This window comes from Clarias gariepinus, chromosome 19 (assembly GCF_024256425.1).
Source record: "Clarias gariepinus isolate MV-2021 ecotype Netherlands chromosome 19, CGAR_prim_01v2, whole genome shotgun sequence".
In the NCBI taxonomy this organism is placed as follows: domain Eukaryota; kingdom Metazoa; phylum Chordata; class Actinopteri; order Siluriformes; family Clariidae; genus Clarias; species Clarias gariepinus.
The window spans coordinates 11,200,387-11,228,361 of NC_071118.1; the positions used below are offsets into that span (position 1 = coordinate 11,200,387).

At 37.2% G+C, this 27,975-nt stretch overlaps 2 protein-coding genes across 2 annotated transcripts in view; one reads left to right on the plus strand and one right to left on the minus strand.

The window, feature by feature from the left end:
* arhgap42a (Rho GTPase activating protein 42a) overlaps positions 1 to 21,948 on the minus strand; it is a 45,685-nt gene extending 23,737 nt beyond the window's left edge. Inside the window, exons 1-4 of the mRNA XM_053477956.1 lie at positions 21,506 to 21,948; positions 16,646 to 16,741; positions 8,878 to 8,939; positions 747 to 818 (exon numbers count right to left, since the gene is read on the minus strand). Coding sequence (XP_053333931.1) covers positions 747 to 818; positions 8,878 to 8,939; positions 16,646 to 16,741; positions 21,506 to 21,659 — 384 coding nt within the window. The 5' untranslated portion in view covers positions 21,660 to 21,948. The remainder of the gene's footprint in view (positions 1 to 746; positions 819 to 8,877; positions 8,940 to 16,645; positions 16,742 to 21,505) is intronic.
* Positions 21,949 to 23,429: 1,481 nt separating this feature from the next.
* Positions 23,430 to 27,907, plus strand: fbxo40.2 (F-box protein 40, tandem duplicate 2). The gene is made up of 4 exons (XM_053478960.1): positions 23,430 to 23,458; positions 23,649 to 23,685; positions 25,124 to 27,022; positions 27,347 to 27,907. Exons 2-4 carry the CDS (start codon positions 23,683 to 23,685, stop codon positions 27,548 to 27,550), a joined length of 2,106 nt encoding a protein of 701 aa, XP_053334935.1. The 5' UTR covers positions 23,430 to 23,458; positions 23,649 to 23,682; the 3' UTR covers positions 27,551 to 27,907.
* Positions 27,908 to 27,975: the final 68 nt, after the last annotated feature.

Genomic DNA, 27,975 nt, shown 5'->3' on the forward strand with positions numbered 1-27,975 from the left:
TGGATGAGAGATTTTTTATTCAGAGATTGCATAGGTAGAGACTGATTAATATATGAATGGGGCAGCATGTGGTGGTTAATTTATGTACATAGTCCTTCCACTCAGAAAAAAAGAGACAGTCACCTCAGTGATTGAAAATAACTGCCCAGGAATATAGCCAAGATGATAGTCAAGATGACGTCTTTGTTTCAGTTCTGAGAAATGGCTGTATTAAAAATACCATTCAGTGGAAGCAAAATATTAGCTTGTTTACTGTGTCTGTCTATCATTAGTTAAAACTTAGCTGAGTACAATGAATGAAGCTCTGTAATCATTCACTCACCTGGGAGCTACTAAACAAAATACTGAATTGTTTTCAGATGCACAGAAGTTTTTGTGAAGTAATGTCTACAATTACTACAATTTAATAAGAACCTTTCTTTCAAACACTAGCATTTGTTTCATAGCCTGAAACCTCTGGTTCAGGGCCAAGATTATGAAGCTGTTAATCTAGTGGATATATCATGGGGCTGCAGTGGCTTCACTTAGTGCTTGGTCTTCGTTTAACGTTGGTGCATGTGGCATTACTAAATCTGGTTATAATTTTGCTGTTACTTAACAGGTGTTTGCAATTTCCCCCCTTCCCTGCAGAGTCTCAGCATGGACCTACATTAAATTATGTACAGGATTATGTCGCAATAAGGCTAAAAATGACTCTCTGCTGAAACGTGAAGCATAAACTTTCAATAGGAATCTGGAGGACTTACTTTAGCAGCACCGATTTGCTCCTTGCGGAACTTCTCCAACGGCGTGATCAAGACATCATCTGCATTCTGGATCTGTATTAAATTTAAATTTGATAAAGTTTAAAAGTAATACTTAGTAGGCAGATTCTCTGAAAAACAAACAAAAAAATCAATTGGAACTCCTGTGAGTTTTGATTGAGTCTGAGAACCTCGTAAAAATATGCTGTGCAGTTTGTCCTTGTAGCGTGATTTAGAAGAACATTGCTATTGTTGGGTCACTGTGCGATCCTTAATCTAGTACAGTAACAATCCATTTATACAATGAAAATATGCAATCTTGATTAGAGAGTTTAGACTGGTTTTACACAAGAACTTAATAATATTAGCTCACAATACGGCCAGTAAAATGAGCAGTGCTGGAACAGACTTAGTTATAATAAATAAGTATCATGTTAGGGAATTTGTACTTAACTGATTGTAACAAAATTAAAACTTGACATCTTACATGTTCACATTTTTTTTTGAAAAACCCAAACATTCTCCATTTTCAAATAGACTTTAACCCATAATTAGGCAAAGAACCACTTCTGTGGGAATAAGTTCTCTGGGAAAAATGAAAAATGTGTTTCAAAACCATTCTAAATAGGCAAGTTAGTGTTTCAGGGTTTTCAGGGTTGCTTAAGTGACCGGTTTGAATTGGACTGGATTGGACTTAGATATGTATGTAATACTTGTTATAAGTGGCAGCATCATTATCACAAAAAAACCCCCACATATTTACAGAAAATAAGTATTATATAAATACACACATACAGTATACACTGCAAGACAAAAGTTTAGACACATTTTTCCGCCTGTGTTTTTTCCATTTCTTTTTATTATTTTCAACATTGTACATTAATACTGAAGACATCAAACTATTAAATGACAAATATGGGATTATGTCGTTAAAGAAAAAGTTTTAAACAACCCACAATATATTTTGTATTTCAGATTTTCAATAGGAGCTACATTTAGCTTTAATGATAACTTGGCACACTCATGGCATTCTCTCATCAGATGCATGAGGTAGTCATCTGGAAGTGTTTTCAATTCCTTATCAAAAAATTAATGCTGTCAAGAATGAATCTGTACAAAGGCAATTTTGTACCAGCTGTTTCACTTATAAAAACGCATAAACCTGTACCTCGCACTACTGATTTTTGCAAGCAGAGTTTTCACTCCAAATATCGACTAAGTTTATTTTATTACTATTTAGTGTTCTTTATAAAAGTTTATTTTATTTAGAAATGCTTTCAAAGGCATCTTTGCATCTGTTGCTTTCTCAACAGGCATGCAAATATTATTCTGTAATGTTATTTAGTTATTACATTTAAGGTGTGTCTGGAAATAGTGAATTGCCTTGTACATAATGCAAAAATGATAGACATGATAAATTAAAGAAAGATATAATATTTATATAATATAATATAAAATGGCAATTTTATTACTTCATTGCATTAGAACTACTGTTCTTACCACACAGCTTCAATTCCACCTTTCACTTCCATGCATGCAATCACGCACAAACCTTAAAAATAAAATCCTTAAACATTCAATTGATGTTAAATCTATCTCTAATTTAATTCTATTTTATTTGCTTGGCTTTTTTAACAATGGACAGTCATAAGGCAGCGTTATAGAAACATTGCCTATGGATATACATTTTAAATAGGATACATTTACAACTTTATCAAATTGTCTCTAATGACAAAGCCAGAGAAAACAATGATAAGGACAAACACCCTCGGATGAGATATGGAGAACCCAAAAAGTAGTAGTGCAACTGTATAACAGGAAATGTATTTTAGTTACCATGAAATTCTATTTATTGAAGTTACCAACGATCACTCAGTGTGTATGCCTGATTTTTCTTCTGTGTTTAATATCCAGGTTCATATTCTTGTTTTTTGGTCTTCTGATTTTCGGATTTTGGTTTATCCATGTTAATTCTGTTGAATAACTGATTATTCGCCAGTTTTTTTCACCATTTATTTTGCCACACAATTTGGATTTGTTTGCCTGTCTGCTTTATCCCTTTCAACCGACTCCAGGTTTGCTCACACTCAGGCAGAAAGAGACTGATTGAGCAGGAAATAAGTCAGATTAGTTTCTGTGGCTGAGATTATGGGGGCAGCTGACATTAGCAAATCCCAGAAGACTTAGGGCACGACATAGCATACACCCTAGACAGGGTGCCAATTCATCACTACATGCAATTTCTGAACACCATTTAGCCTAATCTGCATGTCTTTTGACTGTGCAAGGAAACTGGGGTACCCGGAGGAAACTTCCACCAAGTACAGTGGAAACTCCATGCACACAGACCCCGAGGCTGGGATCGATCTTGTACCCTTGAGGTGCAAGACGACAGTGCTAACCACTAAGCAAACATGCTGCTCTTAATTAATATATAATCACTTTTTTTGCTTGTGTCTTTTCTCAAATCTGAAAATGAGTCGAATTCACCATGAAACATCAAAAAGGCTTGGCACCTGTGAGCTAGTTCACAGTTCTGGCATCCTAATTGTCCATCCCCACCACCAAAATCACACAAAAATGATTCAGAGCAACTCTTCTCATATACTGTACAATAATGGTACTATAATTAGCAGCACTTTCGTTTCATAGCATCAACTGGAACAACACACAATTACATACTTAAGTTCCTTTTATATACTTTCCCAGGCACCAAAGTGGTTGGCTTCCAGTCTCACTAGAGAATTGCCCAAAATAGGTTCCACATGCTTGCCTGTGTACAGCCCTCCCCCACCAAATTGACAGTCTGTCTCCACATCCCTGATCTGCCTAGGTCAAAACTAATGCAACCTGAACTTCTAATGGAGTTGGTCTGACTCCTAGCAGCTCCAGATGTAAGATATGGACCTTTCAGAGAGCAGTAACAAATTTGCTGTTGAGAGATGCGTGCTTGACGTGTGTTTCCTGGACGTGATGCTTCCATCTTCCATTTTTAACAGGACCCTAAAGAAATATTTTGTACCCTAAACATGTTTACTAAATGTATAATTAATAATTCTACTTCATTTAAAGTGCAAAAAAAACAAACAAAGTTTGATAAATACAATAATATTTTTAAATACAAACTGGGTCATGTCGAGGTGACGGACTTCCACACAGGAGCTGACAGTAAGTGCTTGACTCATTAAAGCAAGTGGCCTTTCAGCACTTTACAAGGGCTAAGGATTTTCTCATTTCATTGGCCAGACAGTCATGTTTTCGACTTGAGTGTATCTCTCATAACACAAGTTCCCATGGCCTTTTACCGCCTTAGAGGAAACTCATTCTTACATCAGTCCGATCCATCATGTGGGAAAATGCCTCCCTTTTAAAACAGATATATCTGGCTGCCTGCCTCAGCTTACAGTATGTACTCCAAACACTATGAATATGCAGTGGGAGGATGTCAGGTGATATTCAAAGATACAGTACATATTAAGGTATTAATGATATTTTCTCTGTAATAAGTCAGTAATAAAACTCTTCGGATTGTGCTGTAACAGTTATTTATTTCTTATAACAGCATGCCCAGAACTGTTAAGCAATTCAATAATGATTACAAGGGCCATATGTTTTTCTGTTTATAGTTACATGGTTGTGGAACATCCATGAAAGTTCCTGTTATCACTTACTTTATAGCAGCAATAAACAGTCCAACAGTCCTCCCTTCAACAACCTCTCTTTTTTCGTTCTTTGCAAAGCACTGGCCCTGGAAACGCCTTCCATAAAGGTTAAATAATTATAATAATTTTTAAAAAGCAACTGATGTTTGGTCTGCTTTTTACACATATATGGTGTGAGTCATTCACCATACAACTCTATACTAAACAAACTGTAGTGTATAAAAACCTATGATTTGAACCACTACCATGTGAACTTCTGTCATTAAAATAAATAAATAAATAAATAAATACCTACACCTTCTAACACATCAGACTAAACACTTAGTAGTTCTCTGGCATAATACATCCCAGATGATTTACGATATGTTATAAGTGTCTTGTGAATTTCTTGTAACAACAATGACGAAAAAAACTTTCCAGCTGCTTCCCCAGAGGGAGGTCAACGTGTTCACGTGGAGTCATTCACTCTTTTCGGTCTCGTTATTGTACATCTATGAATGAAAGTGCTGTCTGAGACTTTCTTTTTTACGGAGGTATTTGTCATCCTAAGAGGCCTGGCAAAGCAGCCTGGGAGAATGGAGCGTAACGGAGCCATAGTCTACAGGAAGTAGTCAGGCTGGAGGGGGCTGCTGGGTAATTCTCCCCCTGGGGCTCCTCGCACAGCTCCACTGACCTCCTCTCATTCCAGTACACAACAGTGGACCGGAGTGAACAGGCAACATTACAGAGCGAGAGATGTAAAGAAAAAAAAAAGTACTGTTGAATTGATTCCAGATTAATTCAACACGTTTCACTGCTCCGGGAAACACATTACAGCATCAGCTTTGATGTCAGACTCAATGACTAAATTAAATTCCACATGTGTCTTAATTTTCTTTACTGTGAGTAATGTGCTGAAGCATATTTTCCACAAGGGGCAGGAAAGGACATTGAATAATACTGGCTTTTTACTCAACATGTGGCAACAGAGAGAGAAACAGAGAATGCAGAAACTTCCTGATTTTTTAGATGATGTATAAAAATTTACTCTAAATCTGTACCAAGTGAGTAAATCTAGGGCTGAGGAATGTGACAATATAATTTCAGTACTGTAATATATAACAATACATTGTACTATATTATAGTGAGAGATCACTGATGGTGTGATTTGTACAGAAGTTTAAAGTTTGCAGTGAATGTATAAAATAATATGGTTTTGTACAAAATGTTGTCTAAGTACAAAAAAATTACATTTCAACACTATGATTAAGACTGATTTACAGTTTTTTACTATTTGCTATATGTTTTGCTAGCAAACTTATACACAAGGGGGAGTCAAGATTTAGAATGTAGAACTTATTTTAATTAACTTTTAGAAAAGACAAATACATTATTTTATTTATTATCTTTTGCTTTTCAATACACGTTGTCTATCTGTTAACAAGCTTTTATATTCCCCCGTTATAGGGTGAGCTGCAAGCTACGAATGCACCACTGTCCTTAATTAATTATCAGAAATGAATTTTAATCATCATAGGGCTGCTTTCAGGGGACCAAACAGGTAAAAGTCTGATAGAGAAAGATTAAAACCATAGGGAGGATTCTTTAACACATCTAAACGAAGCTTTGTGTTTTCAGTAACAAGCACTGTTTATTGTTGAACCTTTTTTCTGACAATTTTCTAATATTGAGAAAACTATAAGCATCAATTATTTTCCAGCTGATGGTTAACTTTTGAACTTTTCTTGGTCGTCGGATATTTTTGTTCCATACTCTGCCGTTTACTCTCAGGCTCGTAGTGATGAATCCATGTCCTGTCACCAGTAATGATTCTCTTTAAGTAACTTTCACCTTCCTTAGAGTATCGGACCAAATTTTGTTTCCAAAGGCTTCTTATTGAGGAATATGAACGGAGTGCAGATAATTCTTGACTCACCCTCTTTATTCATGCTGTATCTTTATTCATTCTGTGTCATAAGAATAGGAATGCGTCATGACATGATGTATTTTTTTTCTTATGGTAGTTACTCATCCAGAACACGTCTGACATGTCTCTACATTTTCTTTACTACTTTTTCACTGGAGCTATGAGTCTACTGTAGCTATCAAGTAAGACAATCTGTCTCACCCCAAATCTTTTCCAATATTACAAGCCCAAATATTTATATCCCCCTGTCAACAATGTTAAACTAGATAATCCCAATGTTAAATAAACTGTTCTATAAAATTGCAAGGAAAAAAATGCATCTACAAATTGAAGTTCATTTCTCAGTGTTTAAATTGGCAAGGTTTTTTTTTTCCTTTTTAATTTTTTTTTTTTTTACAGAATGTTACACTACATCCTAAACATCAGAAGAGGTAACATCAATGCTAAAAAGAAAGTCCCAGCATGCAGAAGAGGAGGAGAATTTTACCACAAAACCCCTAATACATACTTCATGATACAATGTAAATCAAGCAGCTGTAGTTCAGTGTGGCTGCTGCTTATTTGTAGGCAGCTCATTTTTTCCCCTCAATTCAATTCAATTCAATTTTATTTTGTTTGTATAGCGCTTTTAACAATTGCCATTGTCCCAAAGCAGCTTTACACAAAGCTCAAAAATTCACACAAAAATTCAAAAGAATTATTTACGTTTGTATGGAATTTGAATGTGTATGAATCAAAATGGTCAGATAGTCCCTGGTGAGGAAAAACTCCCTGAGATGGCAATAGGAAGAAACCTTGAGAGGAACCAGCCTCAACAGGGAACCCATCCTCATTTGGGTGAAACAGAGAGCAGGAATTGATCTGCATTACTGTGTGTTAGTTGGCAGGCAGTTTAGCACTAAACAGACCACAGTTACACCTTAATTCCAACTGTACTGATTTCAAAAGTCAAATAAGGTGAGCATGAAGCAAAAGTAACTGCTACCCGTCTGATAAGTCTGAGCGGTTCAAATTGCAGGAAAGCTATGGCTAAACTATACACGCGAGACTGTGACATCCCTGAATATATGGATGGAGACTGAAAAAATACACTTAAAATACTACTATTGGCCTACAAAACACCACATCATCCGCCACACCTACAGTACTTTAAAGGTTGCAAGCTGCTTGTCAGTACTGTGTATAATGAAATCTACAGCAGGGGGCAGAGCTCTTTCTTACAGAGCCCCAAAGTTATGGAATAGCCTTCCAATTATTGTTCAGGACTCAATGTTTAAGTTTAGGCTGAGAACCTATTTATTTAGCCGAGCATTTTGTGAATAGATTTGTATTGTAAAAGTGTACATCTGGGGGACTCATGAATAGACTTGTGGATTCATGTTGGTTGACGATGGAGTGACTGGTTTACTTCCCAGGGAGCCCTCATGCCTGTGTTTGCTTCTGGCTCTCCTCTTTTGGTTACATTGTCATAGTTAGTCCTTCCAGAGTTCCTGCTTGCACACTGCACTATATATACTGCACTCCGAACTCATCCTGGTGGCCCGCTTCTGGTTGGAGATCTTGTCGCATGGAGGCCCCGCGTGGTCTGCTTGGGATTTGTGTGTCAACTGGGGACAGGTCCACTTGACCATGAAGATGGTTTGAACTTAATCAATAGCAGTAGTTAATCACTAGTTTTTGAGCTTCCAGCTGCCTAACACACAGTATGACTGCAAATCAAACCCTGATATCAGTTATCCTCCAAATGAGTATGTGTTTCTTGTTAAGCCCGGTTTCTCATGGTTTCTTCCTATTGCCAGCTAAGGGAGTTCTTCCTTCCCCCCGTCGCCCTCAGCTTGGTCAACAGGGACAATCTGATCATTTCAATTTTTATATAATCTCTCATATATTCCATACTTATTTCCCAAATTTTCAGATTCTGTCTATAAAGAGCTTAAAACAAGAACAAGAACATCAACAGGGCTTAATGACAAATAGGGTTGTCCAAGTAAGTGGATTGTTCCCCAGACTAAGTCCGGTCGAAAACACAAACATAAGCCCTAGTCCGGATTGATGCAAGATATTAGTCGTTAACAACAGCCGTACTCCAGTATGTATGGATGAATCATGGCAATGACACATGCTCAGAATAGAAATCTGTAGCAAGGGCTATTGTCCCTTACTTACTTGTTTACTTCATTACACATTTTGGTTCACATAATAGCAATAGTAGCAGTACTGTAACTGATAACACATAAACCTTCTTGAGCCACCTTATTAGCTTTGTTAGGCTGGGAAAAATAAACATGTACAAAGTGAAAAATTCCAAAACATTCCAAAAGAGATGATGCTTCATGACAGCTTTCACATACGTGCAGCTTCCCCTCTGTCCCAAAAAAAGCCATGACCCAAAACAAGCATCTGTTTGACTAAAGCACGTTTCCCATAACTCTGATGCACTTGTTAGAATGAGAGCTAGATTTCAGTGCCAAATTCTAAAATAACACACAATAAATGCTTTAAAAGAATATATATAAAACACAGAAGACCATATAATACAAACAAACAAGGAAACATATTTACTTACAAGTCTTCGTCGTTCCTCTTCAACTGTGTTTAATAGCTGAGAGAATTCCTTCAATGACTGAGCTGTGATAAAAAGAGACATGTGAATTATTCAGCTATCATAACTTATACAGCAAAGTAATGTATGTTCTAATTCGGGTTATTTATATTTACACAGTTTACCAGTTTGTTAGTGTTTTGATGTATGGTCACACCAGGACACCAAAGGCTATGGTAAAATTGGTGTTAAAATGATAATCTAGCATAGAAATGCCATAACCATTCTCTCAAGCCTGCTGGTATACTCATCGTCTACACCAGTTTACTCTGTGCATAGGGATCAGGAGTGCCTGGAGCCAATCTCAAGAGTCTTAGGGCCTGAGGTCGGATACACTCACATGCTCATTCACACACTACAAGCAATTTGGGAATTTCAATTAGCCTAATAGGTGGCATGGTGGCTTTGTGGTTAGCACTGTCGCCTTGCACCTTCAGGTCCTGGTTTCAATTTCTTCGTTGGGTCTGTGTGCATGGACTCCCTGTGCTTAGTGGGTTTCCTCTGGGTTCTCCCGTTTCCTCCCACAGTCCAAAGACATGCAGATTAGGTTAACTGGCATTCCCAAATTGCCCATAGTGTGTGAATGTGTGTGAATGTGCGTGTGAATGTGAACCCAGTTTTAAGTAAACAGAACTTTAAGTTTTTAAGCTTGTTGTACTTATTTATATTAATCGTTCTTTACTTGCATTATTGAGTAGCCTAACTCATACTATTTAATAGCAATTATCATTTTTTTTAGTTGTTGCAAATCAAATAAATTGTTGTTTGTCTTTTGGCTGCTCCCGGCAATGGGTCGCTACAGAGGACAATCCGGTCTGCACACAAGCTTGGCGCAGGTTTTACGCCAGATGCCCTTTCTGACACAACCCTCTCATTTTATCTGGGCTTGGGACAGGCACTTCATCCAGTTTTTGGGAATCAAACTTAGGCCTTTTGCATGGCAGGTGAAACACCTACCACTGAGCCACCAGTGCCCTATTGCCCTGATGACATCAGACACAAAATCGCTAGAATGAAAGATTTTAAGTTGGTGGAACTTTAAGGTGACAGTTACTTTTACTTAAGTACTTACAGATAGGCTACTTAAAATATCAAATTTGTTCAGCTAATTTGAAAAGTGTAATTTCTACAAACTCATAAATACCAAAAAGTTCTAAATACTCATCAAGGTCTATTAATTTAAACTAATTGTAATTATTTAACAGTACTCAATATGTTTGATTACTTTGAGCATTAGGGTTTACAGTGCACGGTTGTACAAAATAGGAATAAATGCAATGGTCCCCATTGGCCTCCACAGTCCCTAGTTGGACTACAGAGGTTCCAAGATGGATGGATGGAATTAACTTAATATTAAGTTCAAGTAGGCTTCATTGTCACTTCAACCATATACAGTTAGTACACAGTGAAACAAAACAACGTTCCTCCAGGACCAAGGTGCTACATGCAACTTACAACATAAATTAACAGAGAGTTTTTATTTGTTACCCTGAATAAAGACTTTCAGATCTTACACTTTTCAGTGTATGTTGTGTTCATTAAGTGGGGATTAAAGGGGATTTAGGGGATAAAAGGAACCTCTTTACTTTCAAGCTCTTCCTCTATATGGGTGATGCCTTGGCCTGTTTTTTTTTTTTATTTTTTTATTTTTTACCAAGCTACTTCATACTGTGTGTGTTTTTTCTCATTTCTTCCTGCAATTCTCACACTAAATTGTCGGCTCAGCCATGTCCATTGCTCTCGTCATGTGGTAGGTTGAAGCACAACATCCCATCTACATGCCTTAGTGCAATAAGGAAGTGAAAAACCCTACTATATTAGGAATTGGACTGCAGGTGTAAGAAACTGAACTAAGACTTTAGTAGGCGTTGGGCCATGAGTCATGTTTTTCTATGCCCCCACTATAGTAGGGGTTGGGCTATAGAAGTTAATAAAGGTTATTAAATGACCTGAATGTGTTTCGGCAAACACTAGGTAATTATTACCTAGTTTAATATATAAACGAAATTAATTAATTTATGTTCTATATCACTTACCCTGTATACAAGGTCGCAGGAGCATGAAGCCAATATCCCAGGAGACTTAGGGCATGAGGCGGGGTACACCCTGGATGGAGTGTCAATCCATCACACACACACATTCACTAAGGGCAATTGGGAATGCCAGTTAGTCTAATCAGTAGGTCTTTGGACTGTGGGAAGAACCCGAAGTACCTGAAGGAAGTCCACTAAGCATGGGTAGAAGATGCAAACAATGCACACAGACCTGAGGGGGGAATCGAACCCGGATCCTGAGGTTTAAGGCCAAAGTGCTAACATGTATGCCACTGTGCCAATATTAAATTTTATTCAATCATGTAGTTTTTTTTAAATGGGAACAAAATGTTTACGTAACAACCTCAGCAGCAATCTCATTTCCCCTCATTAGCATTCATGCTCATTAGCATTCCAATATACTGTACTAATCACTGGCCTGATCATCTGTCATCATCTGCACCTGTTTCTCACTTGTTCATGCCTAAAGTTTTTATGCTTGAATGATTCATAAGTCACTGTGTGGCTGAACAAACAAAAACATTCCACTGGAAGTGGTCAGGTACAGAAACTGGACTGAAAATGAGAGCCAAAAATCTTTCAGGAAACCTGGAGAACTATTTCTTAAGACTGCATTAAAAATACAAGAAAGTCTGGCTCTTTGGAAGCAAAATCCGAAGAAATATGGAGTGACTCAAGACCTTTGCACAGTACTGTATGTGTATTTAAAGATAAAGATTTCCGTTAGTGCCGGCTAAAATAAATCACTGCATGACCTTTTTCCTGTGTTGGCCCAGATGAACCATAACAAATCAACTGAATTATCAGTAAAATATCCGTTTACCCTAACGCCACACTGCTATTGGGATTTTTTTAAATATTCGGATTTATAAATTTTTTATTTCTAAACTGGGTAAGAAATACTTCTTGAAAAACTTTAATATTTAATTTTAATATACCATAAAAGGGCTGTTTTCCTGTTTTCATTTCTAGACAACAACAAAAAAAACTAGACAAATGAAAGCAACATACACGGACCTGAAACCTTTACACCAGCACAGAGACTTTCACAGAGATGCACTGAGGAAATTCACCATCAGTGATGTGCCTTTTAAACACTGATGTTGGCAAGAAAAATACCTGCATGTTCAAGATGTGGAAACATGACTTAACCGGGAAGCACAGGTCCCTGATGTGTCAGGAAAAAAACACGCATATCAGTCATAACATCCATCTGCTAAAGTAATTCCTACAAAAACACAGGGAAAGATGTCTATCTTACTTCTGCATTTTTGTGTGCATTTATCGAAATGCAGTGTAAGATGCGTAAACCTACGAAAAAAAAAAGAAAAAACAGGGAAAGCTAATAACAAGTGCAAAATCTGATTTAAAACCAATTGACATTGTCTCAGGAAAGACTTACTGTCAAAGGCCACATGGGTAATGGTAAACTACATCACTTCATCTCTGGTCGTTTAGGTTGAGTGGATTAGTGAGCTGTTTCAGCTACATCACTTCCTGTATGGAATACACAACTTTTTTCCTGTTTGGCGATAAGACTGAGTCCTACTCCGCTGAGACCCTATGGTCGTAATCTCTTGCTTTCAGCTCTTCCAAACATGTGTCCCAAAGCTATACATTTGTGGTTATTAACACAGCCCCCTGAGTAAACAGTACTTCATCCACAGCATGAGATATTTCAGCTGCGTTAATATGCGAGACCAGTCTAAACAAGGCTTTTCAAGCAACCATGAAAAAACTGCACATAGTATATTGAGTATGAATAAGACTAAGATGTAACTTAGAAGAGTAATTTAGAAAATTATGGTTGATGTTTCGTGCTAGCAACCAAAAGGCTTTGACAAACTATGGATTTAGCAAAATACTCCACAAACTTAAGCTACAGTATAAGCAAGCATTATGGGTAAGCATTTCAAAATGTTTTCTTGATAACATGAGTAACCAATCCATCTCAGGACACACATGCACACACTCTAGACAAGTTTGGAATGCCAATTAGCCTAATCTGCATGTCCGGAGTACCCAGAGGAAATCCACCAAGCATGCACAAAAATAAACTCCACTCACACAGATTTGAGGCGGGAATCAAACCCTCGCAAACGGAGGTGCAAGGCCATAGTGCTCAGCTGTTTCAGTGTCTATGTAAATGATCATGAGTCATGTCCTGCCAGGGACATGCAGAGCTGAGCAACAAGCTGGGGAAGGGCTTCCCCTATATGAGGTCACATTAGGGGGAGAACATAATTGGCCAATACAAAAATGGGAGACAAACCAAAAAGCAGAAAACATAATTCCTCAGGTTTTTTTCTTTTTTCTTGAAACCCATCTGAATGTCCAAAATTGCGTAAAAATTGTACATAATCGGTGGCCTTTAATTCACCAATCTACAAAAATGTAGTCTTTATTATACGTTTTTATTATGATAATAAATTTAATCTAGCTAGCAATCTGGGCTAGTGAAAAAGGTCAAGTAAAAAAGAATTCTAAGAATGTCCTGCAGAGTGTATTCCTGCCTTGAGCTCAGTGTTCCTAGGACAGAAGTCATCACCACCATAACCCTGTTGATTACTGAAGAAGAATGATTGAATGAGTGTCCTTTCTGACATTTTCCAGAGAGGAAAAACTGTGGCCATGTGTTATCACATATTGTCTCTTATTGTAAAGCATAAGCATCCAGAACTACATTCTACTGTATTGCTGCAGTGTTGAACAAAATTACATAGGACCATCTTTTCTCATGCTTGTATTGTCCTAAGACCATTGGCATTAGTGTGAAACTTGTGTAGCTTTGTAATTGAATCACTTATCATAACATTCAACTACCCTTGGACTATCATTGGACCAAAACCGCATTTGGTATAAACTTGGTTTCTGGGCCTCATGCATGGAAATGTACTGTAATTTGTGGTAATAAAATATGCTACGCAGATGTCGTAGATAAAGATTATGTTAAATTATTTAAAAATTTTATCCTCATCTCTTTAACTTGAAAATAAATTCATACAGTCGTTGAATATTTGGATTTAGCTGCATAATGTTAAACATGTGATTTAATTCTGCGTTAAAGTTTCTAATATATTTACTTCACACACTCTTAAATAAATGAACCCCCTAAAATACCATATGGTGTTAGTACAGATGTGCTCTTTATTTACAATTATTTACATCACATGATGTAGGCCGAAGTGAAGTGAAGTAAACTCTTCCTACAGTACATCGAAGTTGATCAACAGCATGTCCCGAGGTGTTTTTTGCTCATCCATTACAAACATTTGCCAGCAATAAAAAATGTTATTATCAAATTAGTAATGACACATTATATATTTTATCCATTTTAAGTAACATTTAAGATTGGTCCAGGTGGTCCCTCACCAAACCAATTTGTTAGAAAAAAAATTATTTAGCATGTTACAAAGAACCCACAATGAGAATTACTTTTTTCTCTTATTTCTGCATCAGAAAGCAATATCTTTATCAACAATATATCAACAACTTATACCAACAATATCAACAATGTTTTTTGTCTTTTAAATCTGTTTATGTAGTTCCTGTGTATGTTACTATAAGAAATGATTATGTATTGATATTTTACTGTATGTGAGCACATAAATATAAATCTGTGATTTGTAGGCAGAACTACTTAGCTTTTGTTATAAAAACACCTGGTCAGAAAAAAGAATTCAAAAGCAATGCGTTATAATGCACATTAATCTAGCCATGTTAACAATCTCTATTTGGTCAGTGATTCCTTGTTTTAATCTTCATTATACTATATCCATCCATCCATCTAGGAACCTCTGAAGTCAAATTAGGGAGGTGAATGGCGACCATCGTATCTATTCCCATTTGTACAACTGTGGTAGGACCTCCGGTCAATACTCACACGCTCATTATCATACTGTAGGTTGTGGGTTTCCCCAATTTTGTGTTATTATGTACTTGCTGTTCTTAGTTTTAGGGAAGTGAAACAGCCCAAGGCTGCTGACCTGGCCTCCAATTTCATCACATCCCAATCTGATAGAGCACTCATGGGATTTGCAGGACAAACAAGTCAGATCCATGAAGGCCCCACCCCACATCCCACAGCACCCAAAGGATCCAGTGCCAACATCCTGGTGTCAGACACCACAGCACACCATAGAAGAGCCATGCCCCAAAGTACCAAGGGGGAAACCTGCCTGATATTTGGCTTTTTGTTTTATGGTATAATGTTATCATTGATCGGTGTAAATGGACATAATAGTATAGACACAATGACCATAGTAACAAGATAACCATACTGGAAATATTAATATTTGTTTTGGTAAATTCGTAATACAAGACTCTGCATGTCTAAAAATGACATTAAACTGCACTTATTTGCATGGAACTGAGAGAAACACTAATGTTCCAGTCTGAGCTGTTCAACCTCACACGGTATTACTGTAAATATAAGAGTAAGCCTTTCACATGGTCATTTGTTTCTACAGTACAAGTCGAAAGACTGTCTCCAAAATGATCGACTGGCTCTAATTTAATGTTTATTGTTTTGTGAATTTTGCTACATTATAGAACAATACTTGAGATTTCTTTGAAAGGGTAAAAACATGACTGAAACATGAAAATGTAACAATAAGAACAAAGGCCAGCTGTTATTTTAAGACACAAAGGTCAGCTGTTCTGAAACAGTTCTTGCACAAGTGCATGTGCGAAACCTATTAAACATCATGATGAAACTGGCTCTCATGAAGACCATCTTAGGAAAACAAGACCAAAACATCCCTCTGCTGCAGAGGAGACGTTCATTTAGAGTTACTAGCCTCAAAAATCATTAATTAACAGCACCTCAGATTAGAGCCATTATAAAGGCTTTATAGAGCATAAGTAGAAGCCTTATCTAAAAATCAACTGCTCAAAGAAAATTATTGCATATTTTGGATGCCCAAAATCAGAAAAAGCCATCGAATTAGACTAAACTTTTTTTCTGACTGGTGCTGTATATTGATATGTCTAGCTTGTACCCTCCTGTATATTTTGTCTAGACTTTCTGACTATTCTTGTTAAACAATCAGTTCATGCCCTTCACCCTTCACTGTTGCATATTAAAGCCAAAATGTTTTCATTCGATTTTTTATAGGGCATTGTTTCAAAATTGCACATCATCACCTCGAGAATATTAAATTCTAGCCAGCACTTTGCCTCAGTGGGATGAAAAGACATCACTGTTTAGAGCAGAATAGCGCCAGGGTTGGTGCGTGGTGGTGCTAGCGGGAGCAGCAATAGGCAGGATTGTTTTCAGATGTGTGTCAGACAGAGACTTGTGGCAGCTGTGTGGCTTGGAACGAGAACATGGAAATGAATTAACGGTAAAGACCACAGTAAAATCCCTCAGAGTTCAGCTGACACTTGTGCAGTTTAATTAATTCTATTCGCAGGATCTTAAAATGAATTACCACCAGTAGAATCAATTTAACTCCAGCTGGTTAACAAAACTGTAGCCCTGGTTAACACTAGGAATTTTATATATATAACAAAAACCCTTTTTTTTCCAATGTGGGTGGTTTTAATATACGCAAACATCTATACTGATTTCAGCATCATCTGATTAGGTGACTAATCCTCCTGGTGGTAAGTCATACGGATGATCCCCCTCTGAAAACTTTGTGAAATCCCAAACAACCTGGTAATTAGTTGCTTACCAATGTTAATTTCGTCATCAGTTTCTGCGTCGCCGATGCATTCAAACTGAAAATCCTGAAGAGACTGGGAAAACTTCTGCACAGCTGCAGAAAGACCTGCAAAAAAATTAAGAAGAAAGATTTTAGTCCTGTGTATGAGTCCTCAAAACAGCTTGTCTACCTATAATACATTTCTCCAGTATACGATTTATGTCAAATAAAAACATGATGATATTTATACATAGTATTAATAACAGTTTTTGAATGGAAATCTCAGGAACCTAACCAAGGCTACTGTGGGTAAAGGTTTGCCAAAACAGAACGACTCACTGTAGCCCCTTTTGTTCAGGAATCTGACATGGTCTTCTGCTGGTGCGGCCCATCTACCCTAAGGTTATACTTTCTAAGATGCTTTTCTGCTCACCATGGAAGTAAACGGTGATTATTTATGTTACCATAGCCTTCTTGTCACCTCACAATGTCTGGCCATTCTCCTTATACCTCTCTCAACAACAAGGCCTGGAGAACTGCTGCTTACTCAGTGTTTTTAGTTTTTCCTCACCATTCTGTGTAAACCCTAGAGACTTTCCCTTTTGTTTTGTTAAGCAGACATTTGGGTAGGAGCCATGTTACCATGACACAGAGCAGCGTACAGAGCAGTATGGGCAAAGAATAAAAGAAGACAGTGTCAGAGAATGAACCAGGGAGAAAGAAATCATTCCAGATAAATCTTCAAACCTGTCTGTGTTTATATATGTAATCATATTGTTTTTTTCCTCTAACTGATGGACAAATTTAATCATTGGAAACAGGTAACATGTTCTGAAGACAACATGTTAACAACAAAAATATCTTTGGGTATAACGACAGGATATGTTCTCATAACATCCACCTTTATACTAGAGATAACTCTGCTAATGTATAATGTGTTTAATAATAAGATATGCTCAGTTTTAAAGTCGTATCAGGTACCACTAAATGTTTGCTGCGGAATTAGCCTGGAATGTAAAACACAAATGTCTGCACAACCGTTTTTTAAGATTTACCTAATAATGTGTTTACATTTTTAACGTAGTTTCTTTTTTTGGCTCTCACAACTCTGAAAATACACTTAAGATAAGTTAAACGGTTCCTGTCTAAATCTGTGAGCATATTTACTTTCACATCACTGAAATGAAGAAGACAGGGACAGGAAGTTGAAAATACACTTAGAAACCTAATTGTATCTGTATCCAGTTTATTTCTTTATATATATAGTAAAACCACTGTAGAATTTATGTATAGCGTCAGAATATTTGACGTTTGAAGATTATACCAAAACACTTCTGAATTCTCAAATCTAATCTGACATTTATTCTAGCCTTCTACGGCAGGTCTGCCAATAATTATTAGCATTCAATAAAGAATTTTACAGTGTCAGCTCCTTGTAACAGAACCAGACATTAATTATGTGGTTTCAAGATAGTCAAAATGAAAGTTTTCAAAATGAACCATCACACAAAGAATCTTTGTTTCTGTGTTGGAGTGATTATCATGTTTGCCTCACACATCCATGGGTTAAAACAAAAACACTGGCATGCTTATGGTGCAGTGCCAACTCAGCGGTTAAGGGAGTGGGTTAATTATCAAAAGACTGGAGGTTCAAAACCCAACAGTACAAAATTGCCACTGTAACACACTCCGGTAAAGCACTAAAGCCTCTCTGCTTCAGGGGCACTACACTCTGACCCCAATTCCTAAAAAGCTGGCATATGTCAGAAAACGGTTGTTATACTGTCATGTATTTATGACCAATTAAAGCTTTCTTCTTATGATACACTGCCCAGTAAAAAGAAAAAATGGTCAATACTTCACTGGACAGCCTTTTGCTATGATTACAGCCGTGAAATTGTTTCGATGAGCTTATGCAATGCCACAACATTTATTTTTTGTTCAGAGTCACATTAATTTCTATCCAAGATCTTGTATTGATGATGGGAGAGTTGGACTGCTGCTTAAAAAGTCTTCTCCATCACATACCAAGATTCTCAATGCGCTTAAGGTCTGTGGTGACCAATTTCATGTGTGAAAATGATCCCTGAAGCACTTTTTCACAAATTGTGCCTGACAAATCCTGGCATGTTGGAATATGCCTGTGATGGCAAAAAAAGAAAAATATTAATTGATGGAAAAACCTGGTCATTCAGCATATTCAGACAATTAGCTGACCTCTATTTTTGGGCACATTACGAAGCTGCACCAGATCATGACACAGCCCCTGCAGACTTGTACGTTAGGCACTAGGCATGATGGGTGCATCACGTTATCCGCCTCTCTTCTTATCCTGATGCCTCTATCATTCTAGAACAGGGCAAAACTGGACTTATCAGACCACATGACCTTCTTCCAATGCTCCACAGTTCATTCTCTATGCTCTCAAACAGAAGCCTTTTTTCAATTAGTCTAACTGGCAAGTGGTTTTCTTGAGGCTACACAGCTGATTAATCCCAAACCGTTTTGGGACTAATCAGCTCTCTTCTCGTTGTTCTCATTCACATGGAAATAAAACTTGGAACTTTCACTATTAAACACAGCTGTGAAGTTTTTTTTTTTTATATAATGTGATTTCACCAAGCCTTTAAGTGATCTCCCATCATAGTCATTCAGGATGTTTTTCAAACCACATTTCTTTCTTAAATATAAGGGGTTCACCATGATCCTTCCGGTTTTAATAATTAATTGGACAGTCCTTAACCTATTTTTAGTAGTTTTAACAATTACCTTAGCTGTTGTCTTTGCTTGATGCAGAACAATAATTTGATCGTTCTGAAAAGTAACCTCTTTCCCATGTGCATAGGATATGTCTTTTGACATGGTTGTTAGGAAAGGAGAAGCTGCTCACTGCATCAGTTAGGGTTAAATAACTTGTTGCCAGCTGAACCATATTAATCCATGCAGTAATTATCCAAAGAGAAGCTCTTAACTATTTGCTTAAATAAATCCAGGTGGGGACTTTTTTTTGGCTGGAAGTATAAACACCTTTTCAGACAGAAAAAAAAGATGGGAGGTGGGAAAAAAGTAATTTTTAAAATATTTTATATGCATTTGGTTTGGTTAATTAGTAGAGAGAGAGAGCAGCTTATTGTACAGTACATTGTTATTATTTACAACGCTTTTGGAAAACTGGATATGAAATATTATCTCTGTAATACAGATGTTGGTTTAAAAATATTGAATCTAAAAATATAATAATAATAATAATAATAATAATAATAATAAAAGAAAAGGAGTTTTGATATGAGGAACAGAGGACGTTTAGAGGGAGTATTTATACTTTGGAAGAAATACATTTTGCTACATTGTTTCCTGTAACATTGTCAAGGTTGTCAGGTGCAGACTGAGGGACACTAGAATGCAGAGTAAATCAGTTTCTATTACAATGACCAAAGCAACACATTTGCGAACAAATTACAACCTATTTTGCATAAAAATAGTTAAAATGGTTCGAAATTTTAAGGCGATTTCACACAATCAAAATCCATGTATATTTGGAGTAATGGCCAAATAAATTTAAACATCTGATTCATTTAATGTGCCAAAACAATGCATTAAATGGTAGTAAAGGTGCTTGAAGGTGAACCATGGGTACTTCATTTTTAACATAAGTTACTGCCTGCTGCAATTTTCCTGTAACTGAATTTGTATTCATTGATTAAAGACCAACACATTACATCTTGTATTTGCATATAGTTACATGTAATCTTTAAACATCCATGAAACATGATAGTTCCTGTTCTCACTTATGCTATAGCAGCTTAAAACAGTCATTCTCTCATTAGCATTTCTTTCTTTTCTCTCTCAGGAAGTTAATAAAACAAACAGTGCAACTTGTCACACTACAGAGAATGTTGAAAAAGTTAAAGCTTCACCCCTGAAGGTTAGAAATCACTAACACTGGAGACTTCTTACAAAAAAATGCTAATTAAACATGTACTCACTGAAAACCATCAAGTTTTATATTGGAAAATCATTATACAATCCCTGAAAAGGCTTTTAGAAATTACAACATATTTAAAACACATTCATTAAAATAAATGACAAACCTGCTGGAAAACTACTGGCAAAACAAGTGGGGTTTTTCATGGTTCTTAGCCTGCTTGAATGGTCCTCTTTGAGATATTTTATAATATGAAAATACTCGTTTAAAGTATTCTACATAATAACTTTAAAGATTTCCCCAAAGGGACAAGGAAACAAAAGGGTCTAGAAGCTTTAATCTTTTTAAGTGTGTATTTTAGAGTGTAATAATACAGACTGTTAATAGAGTGTTAATAGAGCATGCACAAGTAATGCATTATTATACAAGATGGATAACGCATTGTTTTTACTAGCCCAGATTTATGAATATGGAGAATTTTGGAGTCTTTTCTGAATGAATATTGAAAAATTGACTAATACATTTGGTCTGTTCTGAAGGACATTTTATTGTCCATTATTCATTGAATCTTAAAGACATACAGTAATCTGTTATAATAATAATAATAATAATAATCACTAAGATGATGATGTTTACACGAAGAAAGCTTCACGTTACAAACTTATTACAGACACACCTTTTGTCAATAATTTCCAGCAAATTTGCATGAAAAGGTGCCTATGAACTTTTTTCCATCTCAGACAGTTTGCAAAATCATGAAATCTGCGAAGGGAAAGGGGGTCATTCCTTAAACCAGTGCTTTTACACAACTAGTTTTCCCAGCACGAATAATGCAATGCTGATTTTAAAAAAAGAAAGAAAAAAGGGACTTTTCATTGTAAAAAAAAAAAATCTCATTCATTGTTTTAAAACTTAGCATTATTTATTAAAAGCATATTGTTTCATGTTAACACTGTTGATCTTACTTTTCAGGGCAGTGATGAGCATGTTGCCATCCTTAATCAGCTCTTTTATGAACTTATTCGTGCGATCCAGCTCAATTTCGTGACATTTCAGCCGATCTCTGAAGTCGGGACTGTCCAGAAACGAGTCGCTGAATTCCAGAGCTGGTAATCCCATTGTACTCACTGCGGCAACAAATCGACGAAACACTCGGGTTCACTTCGGTGGCGTCCTTCTTCTTCTTCTTTTTTCTCTTTTCAATTCCCGTTTTTCCTTTGTTTTCTTTTTTTCCCTTACGACTTAAAGTTACCTTCCCAACTCTTGGAACTCCGTATCCATAAAGACTAACGTTACTTCCGGCATGTTGTTTCACACTCCATCACTAGGAGACGTTATTTTCTTTCACCGACTCGTATTCCGACAAACCCCGCCTTCCTGACGATGATTGGCTCGAAGAGCTCCTGCTTCCTCTTCGCGATTGGTCAGAAGTTTATATATCCCAGCAGGCCTGTGATCTGATTGAGTAAACACCAAGCGCTGGCCAATGTTTGTGAAGAATTTGCGATTCGACAGGAAGCGGGTGGGAAAAACAAAAATAAATAATAGCGGTAATAGCAGCAGGACTCCTACTGGCCTGCTCCCAATGCACCAGAGAGGGATAAAGAGGTTTATTCATTGTTGAAAGCACACGAAAATAAAGTGTTACAGAGCTGTTTTGTGAATCTAAAATAATTGTGGCAACATAGTCTGTTAATTAGGACATGGCATTTTCATGAGAGACTTGAGTTCTCTAGTTCTTTTTGATTCTTACCTAGAATAGTTACATGTGTTAATTTGGCTTGTGCTTTTAAATCAAAAATTATAGTTAAGATAGGATTTAACTGAGCAGCGGGAGCAGTGTTAAAGGTCTTACTTTAGGACAAAACAGACAGCTTTGTTGTGCTGGGATTTGAACTCAAGACATTCTCAACACTAACCCAAAGCCTTAAACGCTAAAACACTACTGCCCCCTTGTGGCTGCATCACTGAAAGACAAACACTCAAATGTAGGGCTCTAGCAAAACTGTTTTTAAGGGGTTATCACTTAGTAGGATTAGTCAATTCTTCTAGCATTGTGAAGAAATCTTTTTCTAATTGATTTCTACTTAGAATCTTAGAACCAAATAAAAGAAATACTTTCATCGGAAGAAAAAAGGATAATACACTGTACATTTCCTTGTTACTGTGGCCTTTTTTGTGTGTCTTTAGTGTATATGTGTTAGGTGGCAATGTGAATACTGGGCACCTTTCAAGTTTAATGTACATAACTTAAAACCCACATGTAGAAGTACTAAAAGTATTTATAATATTCTTAAAATTACCACCACAATGACAAGGACATTACCCTCTAAAAATACTGCAGGATGCCTTATAGAATTTTTTTAATTATTGTACTGGGCAATAAATAACTCTCCCATAAACTTAGAGGATGAACTGCCATCTAGAGGACTACTTGCAGACAATAATCATAGAAAAAAACAACACAATGTTAAACCTGATAGACATAAGCTGAATTAACTTACTCACTCACTCACTCACTCACTGTCTACCACTTTATCCTATATACAGGGTTGCCGCGGGCCTGGAGCCTATCCCACTCCTGGACGGAGTGCCAAAGCTATCACAGGGCACACACAATTTGGGAACTAGTCAGCATGTTTTTGGACTGTGGGAGGAAACTGGAGTACCTGAAGAAATCCACCAAGCACAGGGAGAACATGCAAACTCCATGCACACAGACCCGAGAAGAGACTCGTACCACTAAGCCGCTGTGCCATCCTGACCAATTAAATACAATGATGTATGGTATGACACTGTGACATTCAGCCATCATGTAACTTGGTACACTAAGGAGTACAGACTATTTTTAACTTGACTCCCAGTTCTGCAGTTGGTAAGCACTGGAGAGTTCAGAGAGATAGGAAACCTTGTTTAAGGTAAGTTATATCTCCTCACATGTCTGTGATTCACCTGTCTTCATTCATCTGTACATAACTTTAAGTATTACTTTAATCTATTACTTTAATCCTGTGCTTTTGGTCAGCAGTCAGTTGTCTAGTTGTCAAGACGATAGGCAGGGCATACAGACTGAATGTCATTCTGTACTAAATATGTTTTCTTTTTCAGGGAGCTGCTGAAAATCATTTTCAAAAAGGCACAGATGGTAGGTTTATTTTGCTTGCTTTTGGATATAGACCCTTAATTCTGTTTTGAATTAAGACAATTTGATAGAACTTAGCCCGTTACAGTTTATTTAAAAGAGGCACCACATTGCAAAATTCAACAAAACATAAATTTTGGTTATAATAAATATAACATTTCTTTACAAAAAAACTTCTACAAAAAGATTTCTTTAGAAAAGTGAGTAAGCCCAGCAAAAAGATTCTGGGATGTCTATGTGTGCATGGCAATGGAGTAATCATATATTATTATGACGATGATAATGATGATGATGATGGTTATTATTATTATTATTATTATTATTATTATTATTATTATTATTATTATTATTAAAAACTCATACAGAAACCACCTAAAGTACCTACAGTAGAATAATGTTGTCAATGAATAAAACACATTTGAAGTACTGTTATAGGAAAATTATTTACAACTGTGTGGTATGAAGTTGGCAAAAATGAAGCTGTTACAAGCTTGGAGTGGATTGCCTTCTTTTGACAATTGCAGTAAAATGATTCATATTATAGTTTATTTTATAGAGTTTTATAAAAAAGCCATTCTAAATAATGTTATGCTGCCTTGTTTTTGAGAAACTGGAAAATACAATCCTTTGTCCTCAAGATGTTATCATTCCCAAACATACAATATATGACAATAAAGGCTTATTTTATAAATATTAATGTTTCCTCACGAGGAAAACTTGGAATACAAGGAATATTCTATATGGACAAAATTATTTGGCTAAACCTGCAATGACACAGTATCCAAATAAATATACTTTAGCATGGAGTTGGTCACCCTTTTGTAGCTATAACAGCTTCCACTCTTCTTGAATGTGTGTCCGAAAGATTTTGGAGTGTTTCTGTGGGAATTTGTGTCCATTCATTCTGTAGTGCATTTAAGAGGTCAGGCACTAATGATGGATGAAAAGGCCTGGCTCGCAATCTTCATTCCGGTTCATCCCAAAGGTGCTTGATGGGGTTGAGGTGACGGCTATGTGCGGGCCAATCTTCCTCACTGAACTCATCAAACCATATTTTTATAGTCTTTGCCTTCCACAAACTGTTGGAAGCGTATCATTATCCAAGATGTCTTGGTATGCTGAAGCATTGAGATTGCTCTTCACTGGGGATAAGGGGCCTGACTGAAACACTTGAATTTAACAATTAATAGGTTTGGTCAAATGTTTTTGTCCATATAGTGTATCATTGACCATTAGTTTTTCTTTTTCTTTAGGTGTTAATGTTATGAAGATTCACCATACAAGTCCAATAATCCTTAGAACTAGTGCTTCTATATGTGTCATACAAAATTAATCAACACCTTTTGACTGAGCATATTCGAGAAAGTTTGAGTTATCTGTAATGTTAAAAAAATTGCCATTTAAAAATTGTTACAATAATATTCCTGCTTTGTCATTTTAGAGCAGATATAGGAGGTCTACGCCAACATCAAGCAAGAGGCTGCACAGGCACTGTGAAAGCTGCTACAGCAAATACTGCAAAGCTCCCATAGAGCTCTCTGTGTCATGCATGATCATCAACTGCCGCTTGCTGTGCGGTGCCTCATTTCACATGTGCAAAGAGGATGAACACATAATGTTGTGTCCTAAGGAGAAAGTACCATGCATTAATGCCCACTATGGTTGCCCTTTCACCATGTGTCGCTCAAAGACGGCCAAACACCTGGAAGTGTGTCCTGCTAGCGTGGTGGTCTGCTCAATGGAGTGGAACCGCTGGCCCATTGAGGATGTCCAGTCACCTTTATTTACTAACGTGATGAAGGACATCCATGAGCCACAAGCTCTAGACCTGTCCACAGCTCTAAGAGATCAGAAACAAATATGCAGCAGGCTAAAACTGAGAAGCTTCTTTCCTCAGTTGATGCAGGAACCAGAAGAACCTATTCCAGCAGAAGCAGAATATGAGGAGGCAGGGGATGATTTTTTGGTTAATGGTACCCATGTGAATTGCATGAGTGATGAGGTCTCGATAAATGGTCCTGTTAGTGTTCAGCCAGAGGAGTCTGTTGGAAAAGATCTCACTGTGTATAAAGACAAATACGAATTATATGAGAAGATGTTTAGCAAGGAGAGAGGTGGCTGTGCACAGTCCCAGGAAGAGGAGTCAAATTCAGGAGGTAAAAAAGACAGGACTGAACCAACTAAAAGTTCAAATAACCCATATACAACTGATCAAGGAGCTACCTTGGCACCAGTAGAAGAGCAGCATGGAGAAGATGATGTCCAACCAGACATCTCTAAAACTGGCCTTGCTCCTTGGCAAGAAGGAGTTCTGGAAAGACTTGGCCAAGAAGTAAATCCAAGAGAGTACCACATGTATGTCGTGCACCATGGACGTATGCTGCTTGCCTTTGGCCAGATAGAAGCTTGTACTCCCAGAGAGAAAGATTTTGTTTATGGAAGCCTAGAACCAATACCAGTCCAAACTCTTCGTTCTTTTAATGTTCCTGTTAGTTACCGGCACAAACGCATCCAGTATAAAGATCCTTCCACTCGAGTGCCCACTGAGCACAGGAGCGTGGACACTTCTGATTTGGGTTTGTCTTCAGAAGAGGAATTTAAAAAAATGGATGAAATGTTTGCAACTTTGTTATGTGCTGCGGAAGTAGAGATCAGAGGTCACAAGATCAGTGAATCCATGGCCACAGATGGACTTTATTTTGATATTGGGACTCAGACATATGACTTTCTCGAAGCTCCATTTAAGTACAATGCCACTCTCGCTGATATTAAAGAGGACAGGGATTTGAAACTTTATCTGCAGATGGATACAGAGAGTGTAACACTTAGGCACAACAAATCCACTTCCATGTTCACATTTATGTGTGAACATTTCTTTAGAAGGGATGAGTTTGCGTCTCACTTTAAAAATGTGCACTCAGATATCCAGTCTTGTTTGAACGGCTGGTTTGAGCAAAGGTGTCCTCTGGCTTACCTGGGCTGCACCTTCAGCCAGAGACGACTCCAGCCCTCTACACACAAAGCTACAGTCTTCTTTAACCAAGAACTCAGCATCTTCACCCTCAGACCTGATAGTGCCACACCGTTCATGGCTGATCCACATGGGGTCCCACCACAGCAAACACAAGTTGGATATGAAGATTCACTTAGTAATCTTCCTTTTGAGGTGCTGCGTCAGATCGCCAGGTACCTGGATAGCTTCTCTCTTTCCCAGCTGGCCCTGGTCTCCAGGCTTTTCCGAGATGTTAGTGCTACATTCTTGCATGAAAGAGGAATGGTAAGCTTGAAATGGAGGAAAAAGCTGTACTCTCATGGTGGAGCCAAGTGGAAATCATCCCTAGTAAGTATCTTTTACAATGAATGCTGTTGTAGAACATACATTATTAAAGAAATGAAACATCACATAATCATTATTAACAGCTTGCATTCAGAAATGTCTGGCTTAAAAATTTTGGACTGGCTGCACCCTCAGAACATACAGTATGGGCTACAGTTTGTTAAAGTACCTGAATGTTAGTGAAAGAGGCAGAGCTTTCTGTATTGGCAGTATAAGCCTTCCTGGAAAAACCTAAGGTCTAGACCTGATCGAACTCCTTTTATAAGCTTAGCCCTACTAATTTCTACTAATTTCTTTCTTTACTTTCTTTCTCTCATTCTCTTAAAGGTTTGGGAGTTCAGCAGTCTATTCAGCAGAGTGGGCAGCTGGTGTATTGATGACGTTCTTCCCATGGCCGAGCACCTTAAGCACTGTCCATTTTACCAAACAGAACCCAAAACCAAGCCATTTCAACTGACCAGCATAAGGAAAGCCAATAAAGATTTAAAGAATCGGAAAAGTCTAGTCACACAGTTTATGGGGCAAAGCTAACAATAACATGTTTACTCGCTTCATTTGTTATGTATTTATTTTTATAAGCGCACTTATTGCACTATACTAAATAAAAACAAAAGTATTGAGATGACTTGGATTTTTTAGGATTAATCTTGACACTGATCTTTTATATCAGACTGAACTGTCCTGTTTCCCACACTGTAATGAGGTCCATGTTTTGGAAAAATTGTAATTTAAGTAAGTATTGTAATTAAAAGATTGTATATCATCCCACCTCACTGAACCCTTGTTACTGCTTGATCAAGAGTAACCAGTGGAAGTTCATCCACCAGCTCCTCCAATGTTTCATGCCAAGCACTAGGATATCTGATGTCTTAAATTTCATCCTGAACATACTACCATTATGGGACACACTGATAGTGAAGACTCCTTTATTTTTCGTTATAAATGGCCAAAAAAGA